This window comes from Diplotaxodon limnothrissa, linkage group LG1, assembly GCF_057381915.1.
Source record: "Diplotaxodon limnothrissa isolate DT_005_m linkage group LG1, D_limnothrissa_male_GT1.1, whole genome shotgun sequence".
Taxonomy (NCBI): domain Eukaryota; kingdom Metazoa; phylum Chordata; class Actinopteri; order Cichliformes; family Cichlidae; genus Diplotaxodon; species Diplotaxodon limnothrissa.
The window spans coordinates 11,121,345-11,140,577 of record NC_140596.1 but is presented as its reverse complement, the minus strand read 5'-3'; the positions used below and the strand labels follow the sequence as shown (position 1 = coordinate 11,140,577).

The 19,233-nt window shown below is 38.5% G+C and overlaps 1 protein-coding gene across 1 annotated transcript in view; it reads left to right on the top strand.

The window, feature by feature from the left end:
* Nucleotides 1–2,177: 2,177 nt before the first annotated feature.
* celf6 (CUGBP Elav-like family member 6) overlaps nt 2,178–19,233 on the top strand; it is a 151,391-nt gene continuing 134,335 nt past the window's right edge. Inside the window, exons 1-2 of the mRNA XM_085364232.1 lie at nt 2,178–2,427; nt 13,193–13,275. Of these exons, the coding sequence (XP_085220358.1) occupies nt 2,178–2,427; nt 13,193–13,275 (333 nt within the window). The remainder of the gene's footprint in view (nt 2,428–13,192; nt 13,276–19,233) is intronic.

Here is a 19,233-nt window from a genome sequence, read left to right as displayed (position 1 = left end):
CAAAACAGATGCCTTATTTCTGATTAATCAGACTCAACTTCATAGTCACAATTCTGGCACACATAAATTGCCTGGCCTGAGGTGCAAGCATCATGGGCCCATTTGTTGCATTTTACGCATTTTACCCAGGTCTCTTTTGGACGACTGTTTGAAAATGGCTCCACACAGACAAGGCAGAAGCACTCTTCATCATCTGATGATGACTCTTGAATTATTTTTCTTCTTTTAGCTGCGTTGTTCTTCATAGGTCCAGATGTTTTCCCCCCTCGCGTCCCTCTCTTTTGAAACAGCTTTTTGCTAGATTCAGCCTTATTCTTTTCTTTTTCTAGTTGCTGCTTCACTGGCGTGTCGGTTAGAATTGCTGATTTGCGTCGTTTTCTTCCTTTGCTGGATGGTTTTCGGCGGCCAGCTTTTGGATATGGCTGGATGTCCTCTGGAGTTGGTAGTCCGCTGTCAGTAATTGCAGTGCGGTAATTTATGTCAAAATCCTTTGCTGTACTTGTGATTGATTTGTTCTGCATCTTTACCTGCCTGACTGCCTTTAACATAATGTCAGGTGGTGTTCTGCCACGCTCTGTCTTTCGTTGATAATTTCGAACCATCTTACTTTCTTCCTTCCTTCCTTAATTCCTGCCTCTCCTTCCTTTCTTCAAAAACCTTATTACAAATACAAATGAATTACAATATCACAATTTTTTGGAGCATTTATTTGTACTGGGGCAAGTTGTCACATGTGACGACTTGCCCCAAAGTTAATGAGACAACTTGCCCCAAACTGACATTTATGCTAATTTTGGCTAAATGTCAGGGTTAGCTCAACATAGCACATCAGCTGAAGTATCAAAAGACACGTTAATGTCTCCTCTATTTTGTGTAAAATAATAATCTGTAACATCTATACCTAACAAAGTTGTACTGAAGAAAATTTAAAGTGATTTATTTTTCCTTTTAGGTCAAAAAAATAAAAAAGATGTGCTCACCTCAGATTAGAGCAGTCTTGACCACATGTGAACAGGAGGTTGACTATAGAAGAAGAAGTCACACAAAGTGGCTATTTCATTTTTGAGATAGAGCCTCTAGTGTTGGAGTTATGAACAGTGTGACAACTTACCCGTGTGACAACTTACCCCGCTCTCCCCTACAATAGTCCTTGTTAGATGGTTACAATGAAAATCAACAGGGACCTGTCTCCTGAGAACTGCTGGTGTAAAGATCATTTCTACAAGGGTTCATAAGAGTGTTTTTCAATACTGGTGTTAAGACATACAACTCTCCTGCTTTTCTTTCTATACATCTCATAGACTTTTTTTTTTTTTTACCCCAGTATACCAGATAAATCACATTATTTACGTCAGGGGATATATAACATGGGCAAATACGTTCACCACACCAAAGAAGGGTTATGAGGACAGCATTTTTAGTAACACCGCGTAACTATCGTGAATCTTCTTTTATACAAAACACAAAAATGCAGGGTTGGTTCTCTTAACATTTAAGTCATTAAAAGCAATTTAGATTTTGATTAATTTCTATTATTAATAAATTACGAACTAGAGATGAACTCAAACTAGTTTAAAATCAGGTCAATATTTTTCCGCCAAAAGGAGCATCAAATTTTGCTCTCCGAGACAAACTTAAACCACCGCAGATAAGCTGGGGAAGAAGCACTAATGTTGAATTTGCATCATTTAAATGTCCCAACCTTTACACTCTACCCAAATGTTTGAGTTCTTACTCTGCCCTGTGGGGTCCTTAGTCAACCTGCTCTCCCATTCGCCTTGGTCGAACTCATTATGCAAATCAGATGGTGGGCGTGGTGTATTCATAAGAGTATGAGCTGACGTCACGGGACAGAGTGGCAGCTTGGGGGTGGCGGTGGTGATGGAGTGTGAGTGTGTGTGTGGGGAGGGGGGGGGGCGGAAAAAATAAAAACTCATAAAGAATAAGAAAAATAAATAAATAAATAAATAAATAACACTGATTCCAAACAAAGCGGCTTAGCCTGTAAAGGAAGGACAGGAGAGGGTAGGGAGGGAGAACCGGAGGAGGAGTGGGGAGACAGGAAGATATAACGGAGGGGGGGAGTGTGCAATGTGCAGTTGACTACACAGAGGCGAGAGAGAGAGAGCGAGAGAGAGAGAGAGAGAGAGAGCAGCCCGCCGGCCCATTGAGGAAAGATGGCTACAGTCACTGCAAACGGAGTGCAGCAAGAGAATGGATTCAGCACCACGAACAGCGCCGGCAGGATGAACGGGCTTACCATCGGCCAGAACACCATTCCAATGAAGGACCACGACGCCATCAAGCTTTTCATCGGGCAGATTCCCAGAAACCTGGAGGAAAAAGACCTGAAACCCCTGTTTGAGGAATTCGGAAAGATATACGAACTCACTGTTCTGAAAGACAGGTTTACGGGAATGCATAAAGGTTGGTTGTTTTGACTACTTTTATGGTGCTTTAGGGATTGAGAAAAGGTTTACGCAAAGTAGTGACAAAGAACGTCCCGGCTCAGTTCTGGGGCAGAGGGCATGAAAAGTGTGCTAATTTGCAGATGTTTGGGACAGTGTGGGAGCCCCGTAGTGGCTTCGAACGCACACACGCACACGCAGAGGCACACACACAACTACGTCTGAGGCGTGAGAGGGGGAACACGTGGGAGTGAACGGCTTGGAAGTGCAGGGTTAATTGTTACCGCCACCAGACAATCCACGTGAATACTACAGCTGAAAATGCCTTTGTGTGTTTACATTTACTATCATGTGCTCAGCATCCCCGTTAAGGCCAGTTAAGGGGGCGGGACACGGGACAGGCAGCTGTGCAGGCGCATAAATTCCATTTTAAAAAATCCATCACATTTGCTGTATATTATCAGCGAGAAGTAAATACTTTCCGGGGAGCTGAAAATGTAAGCCATTATCAGACAATCAAAATCGGCGATTAACGTGGTGCTGACAAGCTGCTTTGACCTTTCAGCGGGCTGATATGTTTTCTACTTTTCGGACGTCATTAGCTGTGGAAAATACTACTTACATGGCAACTGTATTGTAACGGGGCTCCGTGGGCGGGTTGCAGTCAGGAAGTACAAAGCAGGATGATAGTAGAGGCTCGGCTCCAGCACACATTGCATTCTCGCTTGCTCTTTTCACCCCCGAACCCTTATTGTCCAAAAGGAGCGGGATCTGTGTACACTTAGTAATTAGTCAGACACGTAACGGATAATCACGGATCGATCGGTTCTAATTACAGTGATAGTAATAGATGCCAGTGTGCAATTCGGCTTTGTATTTCTAGACAAGCTTAAATTATTTTTTCTTCTTTTTTAAGTCCACAATTCAAAGTTTAAGTCTTGTTCAACTTATTCCTTCCTGTACTGTTGCTATAAAATTTTGTCATTAACTTGATGTGATTGCAACAATTTCAAAACATTTTATTAAAATTAAAATTTTGATCATTATCATATATTTAAAGTCTTTTATTATACATTATTTTCTCAGTTAGTAATCTATTTAAGAAGCTACAATAAAAATGTATAACTTTTTATCTTTATTGTGAGACTACTTGCACTACTGCTACTACTATTACTATTATTGTTATTATCATTCATATTACGTACTTATTAAGTTTATTTGGTAGGATTATTATTACTTATATAAATATAACCAGAAATCAGTTTAAGTTAAAGAGCACTGTATTGAGAAACAATTTATATACATACATATAGTTTTGGATTATGCTTTAATTATCTCTTTTGCTCTCTTTCTCATACACACACGCGCACACACATGCACGTGTGCACACAGACAGACACTTGCACTGAGACAGCACACAGGCAAATAACACACATTCACATATTCACCACTGGTGCTGAATTCACATGCAATTCACTCTCAAAAAATAATTCACCAGGCGGGAAAATTATGTATGATATGTAATTCAGTGGCAGTAGTTCATGATCTTATTGATTAGACTGGTCAGGCGCTCTAGTGGGAGAAATGAGCGAAGGCTCACCATTACTTTCTTGTGTGTGCAGCCCTGAGGATCTCCATGCACCACCTGTTTCTCCAGCCATCAGCTGCTGGTGTTCAACCTGCTTCTTGTCTTTCTGGTTTTCCTCTTTGGAGCCTGATGATCGATTAAAACAATATTTCTGATATCCGTGTTGTTTACGCCTGTCCTCAACCATCCCTGAATGTCAACACTCTGGAGGATAGTTGCCTCGGGAAGGATAATCCTGTTCCAAAGCTGTATGCCTGTTCAAATCATCCTCCACCAAGGCCACTCTGATGTTCGCATTATGCCCACTTCATCCCGCGTGACATTCAAAGTCACTTTGGGAGCACAGGCGTGCACTTTTAATAAGATTTTACCAATGCATTATATGGATGAGTTTTTCTTATTGGCCACTCATCTAAACCATGCTCATGTGCCCTGCTGTGCCAATGTGTGACATCTCTAGACTGAAGCAAGAAAGTACAAGAGTGAGAAAATGGGATTAGTGACATTAACAAAACAAAGTAGATATAGTGTAAAATCAGCTGTGTCACTCAAGGAGAAAAGAGTAAACTACAAACAGACTGATCATTCTGACACTGGAAGCTTTTGTAGGGGAACCGAAGGTAAAATGAATTACTTAACTTTGAAAGAAGGGCTACAGGTTTTCCAAGACAAAGTGTCCTATAAACAACACAGTGAACAAGACATGTTTAACTTAAGTCTGTCATTAATTAAGTTCCATGTTTTAAATGAATTGAATTATAAATTAATTGTTATGTATCAAATAAAAAAATAGGTAAAAAAAACAAACAAAACAACAACAACAACAAAAAAAGAATTTGAAATTAAAATTATAGAAAGAAAGAAAAACAGTTTTACTGCAATTATTCCATTTTTTACCTGCCAAAATAAAAGGTGACATGCGATTGATCCAAACACCATCACATTGTTATTATATATTTTATATGTACTGTTGTACAGTATGTCTAGTTGATCTTTTCTGTATTTAAAACATTTAAAACAAGTTAGGAGTCATGCAAGGAGTAATACATGCACAAAAAATAATCACCTTATTCTACAGCTCTGTGGATCCCTGTAAAAGATTTTAGGATTGACTCTTTTATTTTTGGGGCGGTTTCAAATTTACTGTTTTGCTTCACTGTTGCTGTTGTCCTCATGTTGATTTTGACTGAAGTGGGCAGTTTGTTTGTTTTTTTAAGTTTTTTTTTTTAAAGTAGAATCATTTTGAAAATGCAACGCAAATAAGTTCCCATTTATCAGGCTCAGAGAAAAATAAGATCAAATGAAAGCTAACGCTCTTAGTCTGCTGGATAGATCTATGAACAAAACAAACAAACCAACAAAACTGTTATCAAGTGATACCAAGAGTCTCAAATCAACTTAAAGTCAAATAATATGTCTTATCCTGCAGGTTTGTTTTTCACTGCTGACAGTGTCGGATAAATAAGTAACTAAATAAATAAATGCAGGTTTAATAATGAAGGTCTCTAAACAGTGCAATGCAGTTTGGTGGTCTAGCAGTGCAAATTCTGTAATATAACGTATTTGTCCAAAACACTGACTGGCCAAAATACGTCTAGTATGTAAGTTTTACAAGTATGGACTCATCTGGGATGTAATTTGAGAAATAATTGGTAGATGTTAGACTCACATGAATCCCAGACTCACTGCTGTCCAGTAGAAATCCCTGAGGTAATCTTTATCTACTACAGTCCACAATAGATAGTTTTATTTATGCCTGTTGATTGTCTGCTGATATAAGTGGTATTAATCAATATAGATAAGTGTTGTTGCTGTGTAACCATTGTCAACGCTGTAGCTTGAGTCGTTTACTTGGCTCTATACAATATAATATTTTGCTGTAATCTTTAGTGCACAGTATATGCACTCAGTTACCACTTTAGAGAACATCGAGCTTAGGCTAATGTGACATAATACAATACTCATGCAACAGTTTTATCTGCATAGTTTCAATATTCAATTTTTTTGTGTTCATTTTGAAGACTGCAGTTGGGGCATTGCATTTAATTTAATAATTCAACAATTCCTTTATTTATTTAATGTGGAGACATGTTGATATTATTTTGACCCTGTTTCAATCTGTGCAGCTAAGCTAAATTAAAACAAAACAAACAAACACCTTTTTTATTGAATTAAATACAGTTTAACAACAACAAACTTAAAGTGCAAGAAGTATTATAAAGCTGAAGCAACACCTACTTGTGCCTAATAAGGCAGCTGCGTGCATATTACACAGGGGTTTATAAAGCAGCTTACAGGCTTCGTTCACAACAATGCACAACATGCCAATGTATATTGGCAGTCTTTTATGTCAGAGGCCCGGAAGGCTCTCAATATTGTAACATCATCAGAAATTCAATCAACTTTCTTTTTTCCCCACAACATAAACATTTTTCACAGCACGGTATCAGAGAACCAGAGGATGTTATAAAAACTCTGCCTCCATGATACCTGAAAACATTATTATTATTTTTGCAATATGCAATACATTTAATTTGACTTTTAGTTTGAAATTCCTCTTCATGTCTAATTCGTGGGTGAGAAAGATTTGACTTGTTACAGATATATGATGCATATAACTGTTGGCGTCAATCAGTAAAACATGCCTAATGGATGATTTGCAGCACTGCCTTTTTTCACAGCTCGAGGCCTATGACAAAAAAATTGCACCATAATTATGGATTTAAGAACTGATCAAAATATGTCAGATTAGCTCATGACTAATTCATGTGGATTGCACTGCAACAATTTGAACAGATGTTATGTGCTTTCTTACTTTGAGCGTTTAGGGCATCTCCAGGGACTTAAATATCCTGGTAATTTTCTGTTTTGTGATTTCCTGTACAGTTGGGTAGAGGAGTGTAACCGAATGGTTAGTCTGTTCAGAGAACATTTTTTTTCATCTCTTAACAGATAATTATATCCAGCCTTATAGCTGCTAGAGACTGTTGCCTTTAATGCCGATTTGATAGTTTGTGTGTCGTCAGGGAGCTGTATACAGTGCGTGGGATGACTTGACACTATTTGCGGGCATGGTGATCGCCAGTGTGTAGTGCAGCCAGGTCGTGCTGTTTAACATCCATCATTTCGCTGAGCACTACATTACCATAATACTTAGTGTCAGTGCCAGAATGCATGCATTGTTCAGACATGCTGAATGTTAGTGGGGGGCAAATCTTTTGCTTGAGTAGCGTTATTTATCAATCCGTCTCTGATGCTGAGAGGAGAGACTCTGAGGTGCACCACACAGCCAGGAAGAAGAGATACAAAGAGTTGTTAAATATCCTCATCCATTTTCCTCTCCTCGGTAGGTCCATGCAGTGAAATTGGCTATAAATAGCCAGCCAAATTGACATAAAAAAGCTTTTTAGGCGTTGAAATAACTAAAAGTAAACTACAGTGGGGCAGTAATATCTAATTGCACAATACTCCTGGAGTTCAAGAAATCCTTTTCAGCTCAGAGACAGATTGGTGGCTTTGTGTCAATTAAGTCCTTCAGACTTCTAGTAATGGCCACTGAGTTACAGAGCCATACACGTATGGGATTTTATCTATAGTAGGAGTGTTGTAGAGCAAGTGTTGGACAGTGATAGACAGTTTGTGTAAGCTGAGTGACAGGTAAAGCTTAAGTCTACAGATGACCTCTTTGATCATTAGAAAAGGGGCTGTGTGTGAACCAGACAGCTAACGGCTCTGAAGAGCCAGCTCTGAATGTAGATGGATGGAACAACGGAAAGATGGAAAAATGCTCTCCAGGTAACAGTATGTTTAACACAGACGCAGGAAGTGGATGAATCCTCACATCATCTTTGTCTCAGTACTCACCAGAGGGTCAGGCTGTCACATTCGGCAGGATTCAGTTGTTTCACTATATTATTTTATTTTATTTCTTTGCACCGAGATCTTGTTGGGAATTAATTTGCATTCTTTTTCCAGTTTAATGATTATTGCTGGATGAGACATATGTGAGGAGCAAATTGCTGATGATTCATAAATTCACAGCTAATGAATTGAAAATTTATACAAATTTGTTCTGGAGTTATTTCAATTACAGGTGCCTGATGCCTTAAAAAAAAATCACAATTCACTCTTATGCCTCAATGCATGCAGTTGTTCACACATACTAATTTCCATTTTAAAACAAATTGTTAGAAAAAAGCATTACAGGGGGAAAAGTTCTTTAAGTAATTACCCAAAACGTGCCTTGCAAAAGAAAAGACTCATTTCATATTCTCTGCTTTCTCTTTGAACCACTTTTCAGGGTTTACTTTTCCATTTCCCTTAAATACAATCGGTTGAACTTTTGTCCCTAACTGAAAATGTAGTGTGGTAAATTGTGTTTGATTACCCAACTATTATTTTCACCCCACTTAACCTGCTCATCACAGAAAGTCACAAGTTCTTTTGCTGAACCATCGCCAGTGCTTACCCTTAATCTTTGAACATTGTACATGTTCTCATCTTCTTTTTCACATTAAATCCCAGTAAGTTACTGCATTTTCCTAATTGCTGGTCATTATTTAGTTAAGTCAAACTTCTAATGTGTTAATTTAAATGTTAGTGGATGTACTTGATAAAACAGAAACATCTTAAACATGACAACAAAAAAAACCCCAACATGATGCACAGAGCAATTGTGCTTTATCTGTTTTTTAATAACATGTAGTATACATTACTGCCAAATCCTTAAACCTTGCTCTGTTTTCTTACATAATTCAAAACAACATGTATTCATTTGGTGTAAATGTGATGTTTTTTTGTAATATTTTGTATATATGTAATAAATTTGCACCTTCTGCTGCATATTCAGTAAAAGTCGTTTGTTTTTCAAGTCATTTTACATCATTGAATATAATACCAACGGGCGGTGATATTTATATGTAATCCCATGCCAATTACCTACTTTAGATTTTTAAGATGACAGGCCTAACCTGCTACCAGCTGTTGGATCATTGTTACCTCCTCTCCGTCATTCATGTTCTCCAAGCAGAATGCTCATCTGTTCCACAACTGGATTTCCCACTCACTGAATCCTTTGGGCTACAGATGTTCCCTGAGCCAACATTGTTGGGTATAAAGCTTTCCCAAAGTCTTGCAGATATTCAACAGCTGTCAGGAATCTGAGACAGATACATATTTTGAATGGATATTAAAGGCTACACTGCATAAGAAGCCCACTTTAATATGTTATTTAAACTAACAGTATCAAATGCATTTTTTTCTAAGGGTACCTGCATGACAAAGTAGCATTACTACTAGGGTGCAACCGTTCGATACAGTGGTTTCGGTTCGGTACGCATATGTATCGAACAATACAACATTTTTTTTTTATTTTATCAACTTTTCTTCTGACAATGCTGTCTGTGTTGAGCGCTCAGTGGATCTGCGTTCGACTATTCCGCCTAGGCTGCACTGTGGAGTGCAGATCCACTGAGCGCAGCGCAAGCTAGCAAGACAAAAGCTAAGCTCGTTGCAACATGGCAAATGCCTCAACGCAACCCAAAATTGAACCTCCCCCACCCTCATTCAGATCTGACGTTTGGAACTATCTTGGTTTTCATGTGAAGTATGACCCTGAAGGTAAGCGCATCATGGACAAAAGTAAAACAGTGTGTCGGATGTGCAACGCAATGCTCAATTTGTGGGAACTAGTGCGTTAGCGCAGTTAGCTTGTGTTGACGCTGTCCAGCCCCAAGCACGAGGCCATCGGAGATTTGCCGCGTTATGGCGTTAATGTCATTTTAACGAGATTTACGCTGACAGCACTAGTGGGAACACAACGAATATGACTGCACATTCACGCTGACATCATCCTAGTGCAAAGACAAGTGGAAGCAGACAAAAACAACAAGCACGCATGCGACAAACTTTACCTGAGTCATTTAGACATCCGTTAGCACATGATTCTCCTTATGGGGACCTGATATGTTTAATATGCTGCTGAGAATATAGCCCAGAAGAAGCGTATAGTATAGCTTTTATTTTGGAGTGATTTCTCAATCAGATAGATTTATTTTTTTTATTTTGTTGTTTCAGCAACATTAAATTTAAAAACTGTACTTTTGAGTTAAAATATATATTTATAATTTTAATAAATGATAAATTAAAAAGGCATGAACATTTTTTTGTATCGAAAAAATATTGAACCGTGACACCAAAGTATCGAACCGAACCGTGAATTTTGTGTATTGTTGCACCCCTAATTACTACAGGTGTACTAGTAAAGTTCCACATTTTAAATTTTATTTCAGTAAAGCAACAACAATATAATATAAGTACACAATTACTTAAACAATAGCATTAATATGATTGTTATTTAGATTTAAATGCATTATTTTTCCATATATATTATGTAATATTTATTAAGTATTAATACTGCGGGAAAGCCTCAAATGATACTCAATAATATATGATCAATATTAATGCACTGATACATTAACGTGTAGACATTTAATATTAATGTAATCAGTGTTAGCATTCTGATATTGCACCTTAATTAATATATGAATTTATTATAATCATTATAAAAGATAATAAAGACATGAAGAGAACAATGCTGTGTTATAGAGATATTTTGCAAAATAAATGTTGTGACGTAAACCAAAAACATTTTCCAGAAACTGTAATGATTTCTATACTATCTTATAACAAAAACCAACCAAAGTACAAAACTGAAGAAGCCACTTGGATGAGTGACAAAAATGTTCCTCCCACTAAAAACGCTACTTCCAGATGAACAGAATCAGCTTTTTGGGAACTTTTTGGGAACCAAAGTATAACAAAGTCATTTCTATTAAATTGCATTTAATAACAGCACGTGTATACATTTACTTAGTTATTAACATATGCTGAAGTGTGGAGTTAAGCTATTTCACACAAAGCTAAACAATAAGTAAATTAAATGTCTGTTAAAATGTTGACATTGAAAGACCTTAGTTATAGATTTTTACAGCTGCATCACTGATTCACTGATTTGTGGGGATATAACATCAAGATAAAAATTATGCCATTCTCCTGAAAAAATGTGCACTAAAAACTATGTCAAAGATGGCATGGCACCGATAGAAGAATATCAGCACGAGCCTGCAAGTCCCATAAGCCTTTGCCAGGACGTTCCCCCCAGGAGTCCTCAACTCATGTTCCACAGTTTTGTAATGCCATAAAGGATGAAGAGTGTTTCCCCAGGCTCCCAAACTTTTCTGCTTTGCTGTGTGGCATGCTGTTTCATCAGTGTCGTTTAGGTGATTTTTCCTCTTGAGTAACCACCTAGTTGTGGAGGTGGGTGAAGGTTGTCGTGAAAGGGAGCTCTCTTGGCTGGGTGCCAGAGTGTGTTTCTGGCTTTTGGGGATGATGGGTGCTAGGCATGCCGGGTATCATCTGTATGTGTAGGTGTGTGTGTGAGTGTATGTGTGTGTCTTCTCCCATGGGGATCCTTGGCAGTAGGTGTGACATGTAGTAATGAGAAATTATGCTGCACAGTGCAAAACCTCTTCTGAACGGGGGTCACCCATTGTCAGCTCTGCCAAGCGCGTAACAGAGCAACAACTTACCCTTTAATGAAAGCTGTCACATTTTTTAGGAGACTTACTTACTAGTTACTATTTATTTATATTCTGTTTTCCTGAATTTTCTGACTCAAAAGTATCCACAAATATGTGTTACAGTTCCAGCTCATTGTCAGAGTTTTATAATCACTTGTCACCTTAAATGTACGGACTCTGTTGTGGGCTTCAGTAGCTATGAAAGTGGTCATTTACTATTAGAAAGCATTACATATGCTTTCTAATAGTAAATGGGGTTTTTTTACTTTGCACATTACACATGCACATTAACAATGTTGCCGTTTTGTTTTGCTTAGTCCTGTGTACTTTGTCATAATTAAAATGGGGCAATAATGGATGAATTAGATGAAAACACTAAAAAACACAAGCCACGTGGCAGACATTCTATTGACATAAACATTGATGACATAAGTTCACTAAATCTAATCTAAAGGGGTTGTCACATAAAAAAGTAAAGTTTTAATCTTCTCAGCATTTAATGAGTCCAAGGATATAGAACTGCTTAATTTAGAGTGCTACATTTTAACTGTCAGGATATATGAATTCTATTTTAATATAATAACACGGTAAGTCTTATATTAGGTGTCATATTTTTGCCATATATTCAATGAAACTACTCCTGCGAATTTTTTAATTATTTGTAACATTTACACACTGAAACTTAGGCGCTACGCTGGTGTCACCTGTTCACAACGCGACTACAGTTGAGTTATCCAATTAAAAGCTGATCTGTATTTAAGTTACATTTTGTAACAAATCTCTGTTCACCTTTGTATGCAAAGCATTTTTTCTGCTCACCTTGAATGACTTTATACAAGTCAAGTGTTCTCCTTTCAGAGGTGTACTGTACTATGAAACAATTGTCATTCCTATTTGTAAAGTCAACAGTGAAAACTTTGAAAAGTATTCACAAGAACAAAGAAGAGAATCAAGGAAAGGTGACTCTCCAGATTTTGTTTGCATACAGCTGAAGTGCTCGCTCAATTTTGTCCTCTCTTGGCTCTCTGCTGTACTTGTGTGTCTACCTCAACTCCACCCTTAGTGAAACAAACTCATCAAACTCCAGCTTTGGTTCATCCATATCACAGACAAAGAGAGAAAAGAGAGTGACAAAGTCGGTGATATAACCTGGTCACTATGTTATTTTCAGTTGAACCCTCACACTCTGGAAGCTGTTACTGGTTGGGTACTGAACCAGCACATTTGTAAAAGAGCAAAAGAATGAAACTGGGTCTCTACAGACAAATGTGTTACCAATCTCTTCTAGGGTGTTTTAAGTGATGAATGAGATGGATTTCTTTTGTAGTTTATGCATTTAATCATATTTGAATATTATTTAATGTAATATATAGCAATATAATCAAATGTTTGACATGCACAAAAAGTTTAAATCACCACAATGACATATGATTTTAGCTTTTAGTTTGTGTTTTGATCTCTCAAGACAGTTAAGTACAATAAAAAACATAACTTGCAATTACATGTGCACTTTAAATCTGAAAACTCTCTGTTACTGTAATTCCCCCCTTCCTTTCATTAAACATTAACAGTGGTGTGTAATAAGCTTTTCTTTCTCCTGTCTCCTGATACTGCAGGATGTGCCTTTCTAACATACTGTGCCAGAGAGTCAGCACTGAAGGCCCAGAGCGCCCTCCATGAACAGAAGACTCTGCCAGGGGTAAGTGCCCCCAATCTGCCCTCTGTCATAGGCTATAGCCCTTGGGGCAGCCAGCCTGGCATGGGAACCTGCATTAACATAGGAATTATATCACACACACACACCACCAGAGTAAGGCACATGGGGACAGGGTATACATTAAGACACAGAGACACACGCAGATATGGAAAACAGATGAAGGGAGTCGCTCATACTTTCTCAGACTCCCTCTTAGGCTCTGTTTCTTGCTCATTCTAACACCCATTCTTTTTCGCTTAATTACACACGCAAACTTGCACAGACATACTAAAAGAGTGTGAGTGGCCTATCTCACCTTGCAGTGTCTTATTACACTAATCACCCCGCCGGAGATATTTGATAAGCGCTTCTTCATACCAGCCCGTGCCGTCCTTCTCTTGTCCTCTCACAATATGGCTGCCACAGACAATAATTGCCTTGAGGAATCCCACTCTCATTATCACATATAATCAAACAGTAAGTATAAACAATCATTTTTATCATGTATATCACCATCTGGTGTTTTTGTTTTAATTCTCCTCACATTTTTTTTCACTGTTTGCCTTTGGCGGGCAGGTAACTTTTTCAATTAAAATAATGGGCTCTTCAAACGACACAGGTAAACGGTACCCAGTAGTGGGCTCTTAAGCCTACCCAGGAGGAGACCCTCAATCTGGGATGAGTGTGAGCTTGTGGTGTCTTTCTTTATTTGATGCGTGCAAGGGGACTTTGACTCACACATATCAAGGTGTGACTGAATTATGCTTGCGTGTTCCTAAGAAGAAGACTCCCCCCCCCTCATTTACTTTCAACACTAAAATGTCCTCCCAGGTTGGGGCTTTAATCAGAGCCCAAGGATTGTCGTCTCAATCTCTAGGGAGAAAAAGAGGTAAAGAGACACTATAGGAGATGACACAATAAGGAAAGGTGGAAGAAAGTAAGCAAAATGAATGGTTTATCAAGTTGGGGGGAAGCAGTAGTTGTAGCATTTGGGTCAGGCTTGCAATGGTTTAACTCTGTTGGGTTAACAATTTGTTTGCGCTTGACTGCATATCATAAATACCTTACTGAATGTTAGACACACTGGTATACTGTAGAGAAAGTATCCCTGGGAGACCGGGCTCCCTGGCTCCTTACCACCTCCCGCAGCTTCATAATGAGATGATTGTCATGATGGTCCTGGATAGGTGTTCTGTCTTTATTGCCCTCATGGAGGGACATTATTGTTTGTCTTCTATCTAGAAAGAGGTTAATGGCATGTTCTTTGGGGTTTGAGTAAACATTTCCCCTGTGCAGCTCACAGTGAGGGGTCAGTCCTGCAATCTCAGGCTGAGCACAGACTGCATACAGAGGACTAATAAAGACGTTCTGTCTTTTCCTCTCTCTCGCTCTCTTTCTCCCTGTCTTTGCCTCTCTCTCTCTGTGCATGTGTGTGTGTGTGCCCATGTGTGTATGAGACACATAAAGTGAGAGAGATATAGGGAAAGAGACAATGGTGGAAATAATAATGCAAGAGAAACAAAGACAGACAGAGGCTGGGAGAGGTGACACTTCTGGACAAGCCTCATTGTCACTGTCATGGCCTGATGGTTTGAGATGCCCAGTTGTATAATGCTGCCATTTTAGTGGCGTCTCACCACAGTGCTACAGCCATGATTGCTCATTTCAGCAGTGGCTATGTTACTGTCAGGTAACCAAATGTAAATTTGTTCATATGAGACATGTGGCTTAAAAAAGGTAGCTGTGACTCAGGGTCATCTGCTGATCGGAGGCTTGATAGACTACTCAGCATGTCATGTTAAAGTGTCTTTGAGTAAAATACTGAACCCTGAGTTACCCCGAATCCATTAGAATGTGACTGTGGATGTTATATTAATAGTGCTTGGGCGAATGGGTGAATGGCTGTTGTAGTTGTAAAGCACTTTGAGTGCTCTAATAGAGTAGAAAAGCACTATATAAGAACCAGTCAATTTACTCTCTATCTCACAGGGATGGATATGGGACAAATAGTGTAGATATTGAAGCTTATAATTTAGTTAAATGACACTTGCAAGAGGAACCACTGCATTGTTATTTTGAAATGTGACCTGACAGCCATGAACCTAATGAATTATGTTAATCTATTTTTATAGATGTGTATAGTTTGCAGTGTATAGTCTGCATTGCCAAGTCTTTGGTTGGCTTCCTTATTTAGATCTAAAAGTGAATATACTTCTCTGTAAAATTCTGCATGATTAGAAAAACACACAAATGACAAAATCAGCAAGCAAACTAAAAAACAATATTAAAAAATGAAGCCAGAACATTGTGAGCATAATTTGAATCTTTTAGGCATCTGCATCTGTGAACCTGTGAACAGTCCCAAGTGAACAGAGCGCACAGGTCACAAGAGCTTCCCAGTTCTTAATGAGTCCTTGAGTTCTCCTTTTATTGCTTTTATTGGCTACATTATGATTTGCTCAAGGATGATTAGCTGAAAGAAAAAGAAAACAGAAAGACAACATTGACTAGGTAATGTCGCAGGCATAATTCATGAAGAAGACTGAGTAAATATTATCAATAACTGTTTTATTATAGCCGATTGCTGCAGTGGACGCTATAGACTTGGCTGGCTTTCCCAACACGTGTTGTAAACTTAAAAGCCCATTTATTAATTTAAAGGGGTAATGGATATTTACAAAGATAACAAAATGCATACTTGTCCTAAATGCGCTGTTATCTTACCACACAACATATTTCTTTTATTTTACAAGAAAAGTCCAGATATTTTCATGCCACTACATTCTTTGCATTTTTCAGCATGAGAAGATTATAGGTAACAGTGTGAACAGGCAGGAGGAACAGATTATATTGCATAGTATCACCACTATCACATTAAGATTAACGATGACTTTTACATTTTTCAAAAAAAAAGTTTTGTAGTGTTCACTGTACATCAGTTGCCACTGGGGAATCGGGCTCTGTCATCTATGGCTAAAGGGATCTTTGTTTATATTGTTTGATTAATTGCATGTAAAGAGCATAATGAGCTCTTGATGTCCTGTGCAACAGATCCTGCTGTTACAGTTTGTATAGTAAATGTAATCAGAGATTGAGTCTCTTGCCCTTGGTGAGCTCATTGTGCTGTTGTATTTGCACTTACATGCGGCATATTCCTCAGTATAAGGCAGGATAGTACTGAATGTAGACCGGTTAGGCTATTCCTGTGAATGATTATGTTTACATAAGTCCAGTGTTATTATCCCATTAATTCTTTGTTATCAGTTGTTATTATGCCAATGAATTATACGAGATCACCTACACCACCATCAGTCTCAACAGGCTGTTATTACCTTATGGTGGTGATGCCAAATTGTAGTGCTTTGCAGTTTTTATTTCTTTGGTTTGTTTGGTCACCAAAATCGTCTGGTTAGTCTTTGGAAAAGATAGCAGTTTAAGTTTAATTTGTCACACAGAACCTTTCTCTTCACGTCTACTTGAGGCAGTAAGTTGGGACAACAGATTATTAGTGAGTCTTTTAGAGGCTTTGGGTAGGCAATGCCTGTGTAAATTTTACATGCAGTTATACAAAGAAGGCCAGTGGTCATCTTTGTAATTTGGACATCTTTCTCTTAGTCATATCTATTGAAGTTAATGCAACTGAGAACGGCCATTTAATAGGGTAACAACATTTGGGATATTTCCCTTCAGATCTGATTGACTCCTAGAAGATTTCTACACTGTTAAAATATAGTTCAAGACTTTCTTTTTTTTTTTTTTTTAAATCAATGCAATTTTTGTTGACAGGTGAATTGTTGATTACAGAAAAAAATGCTGATGACCAAATACTTTTCTCTGATTGCCCATAAAGCTTATAGCGGCCATGATTCTGTCTTTGTTATGCATCTGGCAATAAAGGCCGCAAGGAAGTATAAATAATACTTGCAGGAGCAGAGTGTTATTTACAACTTTTTGCCAAATAGCCTTCCAACATAGTCCTACTGGAACTATGAATTTTCAAGTGAGCCTTGTGCTCTCCTTTTAGGGCAGTGCTCCTTTCACCTATAAGGCCAATTAGCTCTTAGTGTTCACATGTAACAAGCCTGCTAATTGGGTGCGACTGAAGCCCAAATGCCAATTAAAAACTTCTAGGCAAAAAAATATCTCTGTTTCTTGTTCATTTCACCATTCATTTTCCTATCACACTCACTACTGTTTTCCCTTTACTGTATGTTGTTATGGCCCGTCTAGGCGCGGCCAGACCACAACATAAAGGGTCATCCATCCCCGTCCAACCCCAAGCAGCACGTCACACAATGAATACTTTGTGACAGGGAATTATTTACAATGAGTGAATTTAAACAAAGGAAGGGAGCGAATTATAACTTCGGGGTGAACCCAAGGCCAAAACAACAAACAAAAAGTAGCCTATCTCAGGAGTAAATACAACTTACCTAGTCAAAAGAACTAAACCAAACGACAATTACTTTCCTCCCTACCTAACAAAAACAGGAGGAAACTAATCAAACAAAACGGCGGACCACCCCTACATGCTCCTACATTAAACCAACATAGTGAAACACACGGTCTGCTGGTTGGGTTGGGCCGAGGATGAATGACCTGGCAGTCCCTGACTGTGTCTTCTTATGCGCTGCCTCCCGGTCGTTAGTCAGTCAGTACGATCCATCCACCCTGGATGCACCAATCACGGAGGAGCACCTGCACACTCAAATTTACATATTATAATTACAACAACAGTCGTAACAATGTGAACTTGTAGAATATATATGTATTAACTATGGGACGGTGGGGTCGGACCCCTACATAGCACTTGTTATTTGCTTACAATTTTCAGCTGAAGAATCCTCATTTCTTGGTTTCTGAGTGAAAGTACCAGCAGCATCAGCCTCCTGTATTGACAAGGCAACCAAGCACAACAGTGGAGAAGATATGAAAACAGTTACAAACTCATTCAGAAGTGTTTCACTTCAAATATGAAAGGGTAAGCTTTGAGGTATCAACTTCCGCCAAAGTGGATAGAAAGATCCTTGATTTTCTTGTATTTCTTTCTCCTTCTATGCATGAAAAGTTATGTGTCACACAAAAATGGGTCAGGAGCAGATTGTGCAATACCAGTATTATGTGTCACTAAGCACACCGCCATGGGGCCATGGATCAGCGCATCCGTGTTTTTGACACACTCTCTCCCCACGTCACACCACAGACGTGCCCACCATACACTAGCCGTATGTCTCTGTCTGAGTCTCAGTGCATGCTGAGAATGAGCAACTGGATTTTTTTTCATCCTAACAAAATCACACATACCTTACATGGGCAGTGAGTTTGAACATAAGAAAAAAAAGAGATGCGTTTCCTGTAATTTTGTTATTACTACTTTTTTTTTTTCTTTTTACTGGAAAGTTAGTAGGAAATTTAGCAAGAGACACAAGTTATGCACATATGTGGATACTCATATTGTCATTTATGAAAACAAAACAAAAAATTATTCAGTAGTAATGGATTTATGAGGAATATTCCAGTAGTGTGTTGCGTGTATATTTGGAGTGTTAAAGTGTCTTATCAGCAGACGCGCTGAGCCCCTTTCCAACAGGTCCACTCCTGGACTGAAATGTTACAGTTTAAACTAATTACTCAGGCCACACAGGGCTTTACCCATTCTTTTAATGGGACAAATTGTGTTCTGTTGCCGATCAATTTGTCCTCTGTGCCAGATTTGTCAACCTCCAGTGCCCCTGAGCAGTTACCATTATAAAGCACAAAATTTAAAAAAAAGGCCTGGCCACTGGACGTGAGTCTTCTGCATGAGTCTTCTGCTAAGGCTCCCCTTACTCTCCTCATCATCAATTACGTCTATATCATTTTCTTTCTGCTGCCCGCTTTAGAAAAGAAATTAAAAAGGGCCATTGTTTTTCTTATCCCCCTGGGATGAAAGCATTTACTACGCTGCTGCACCATACGCAG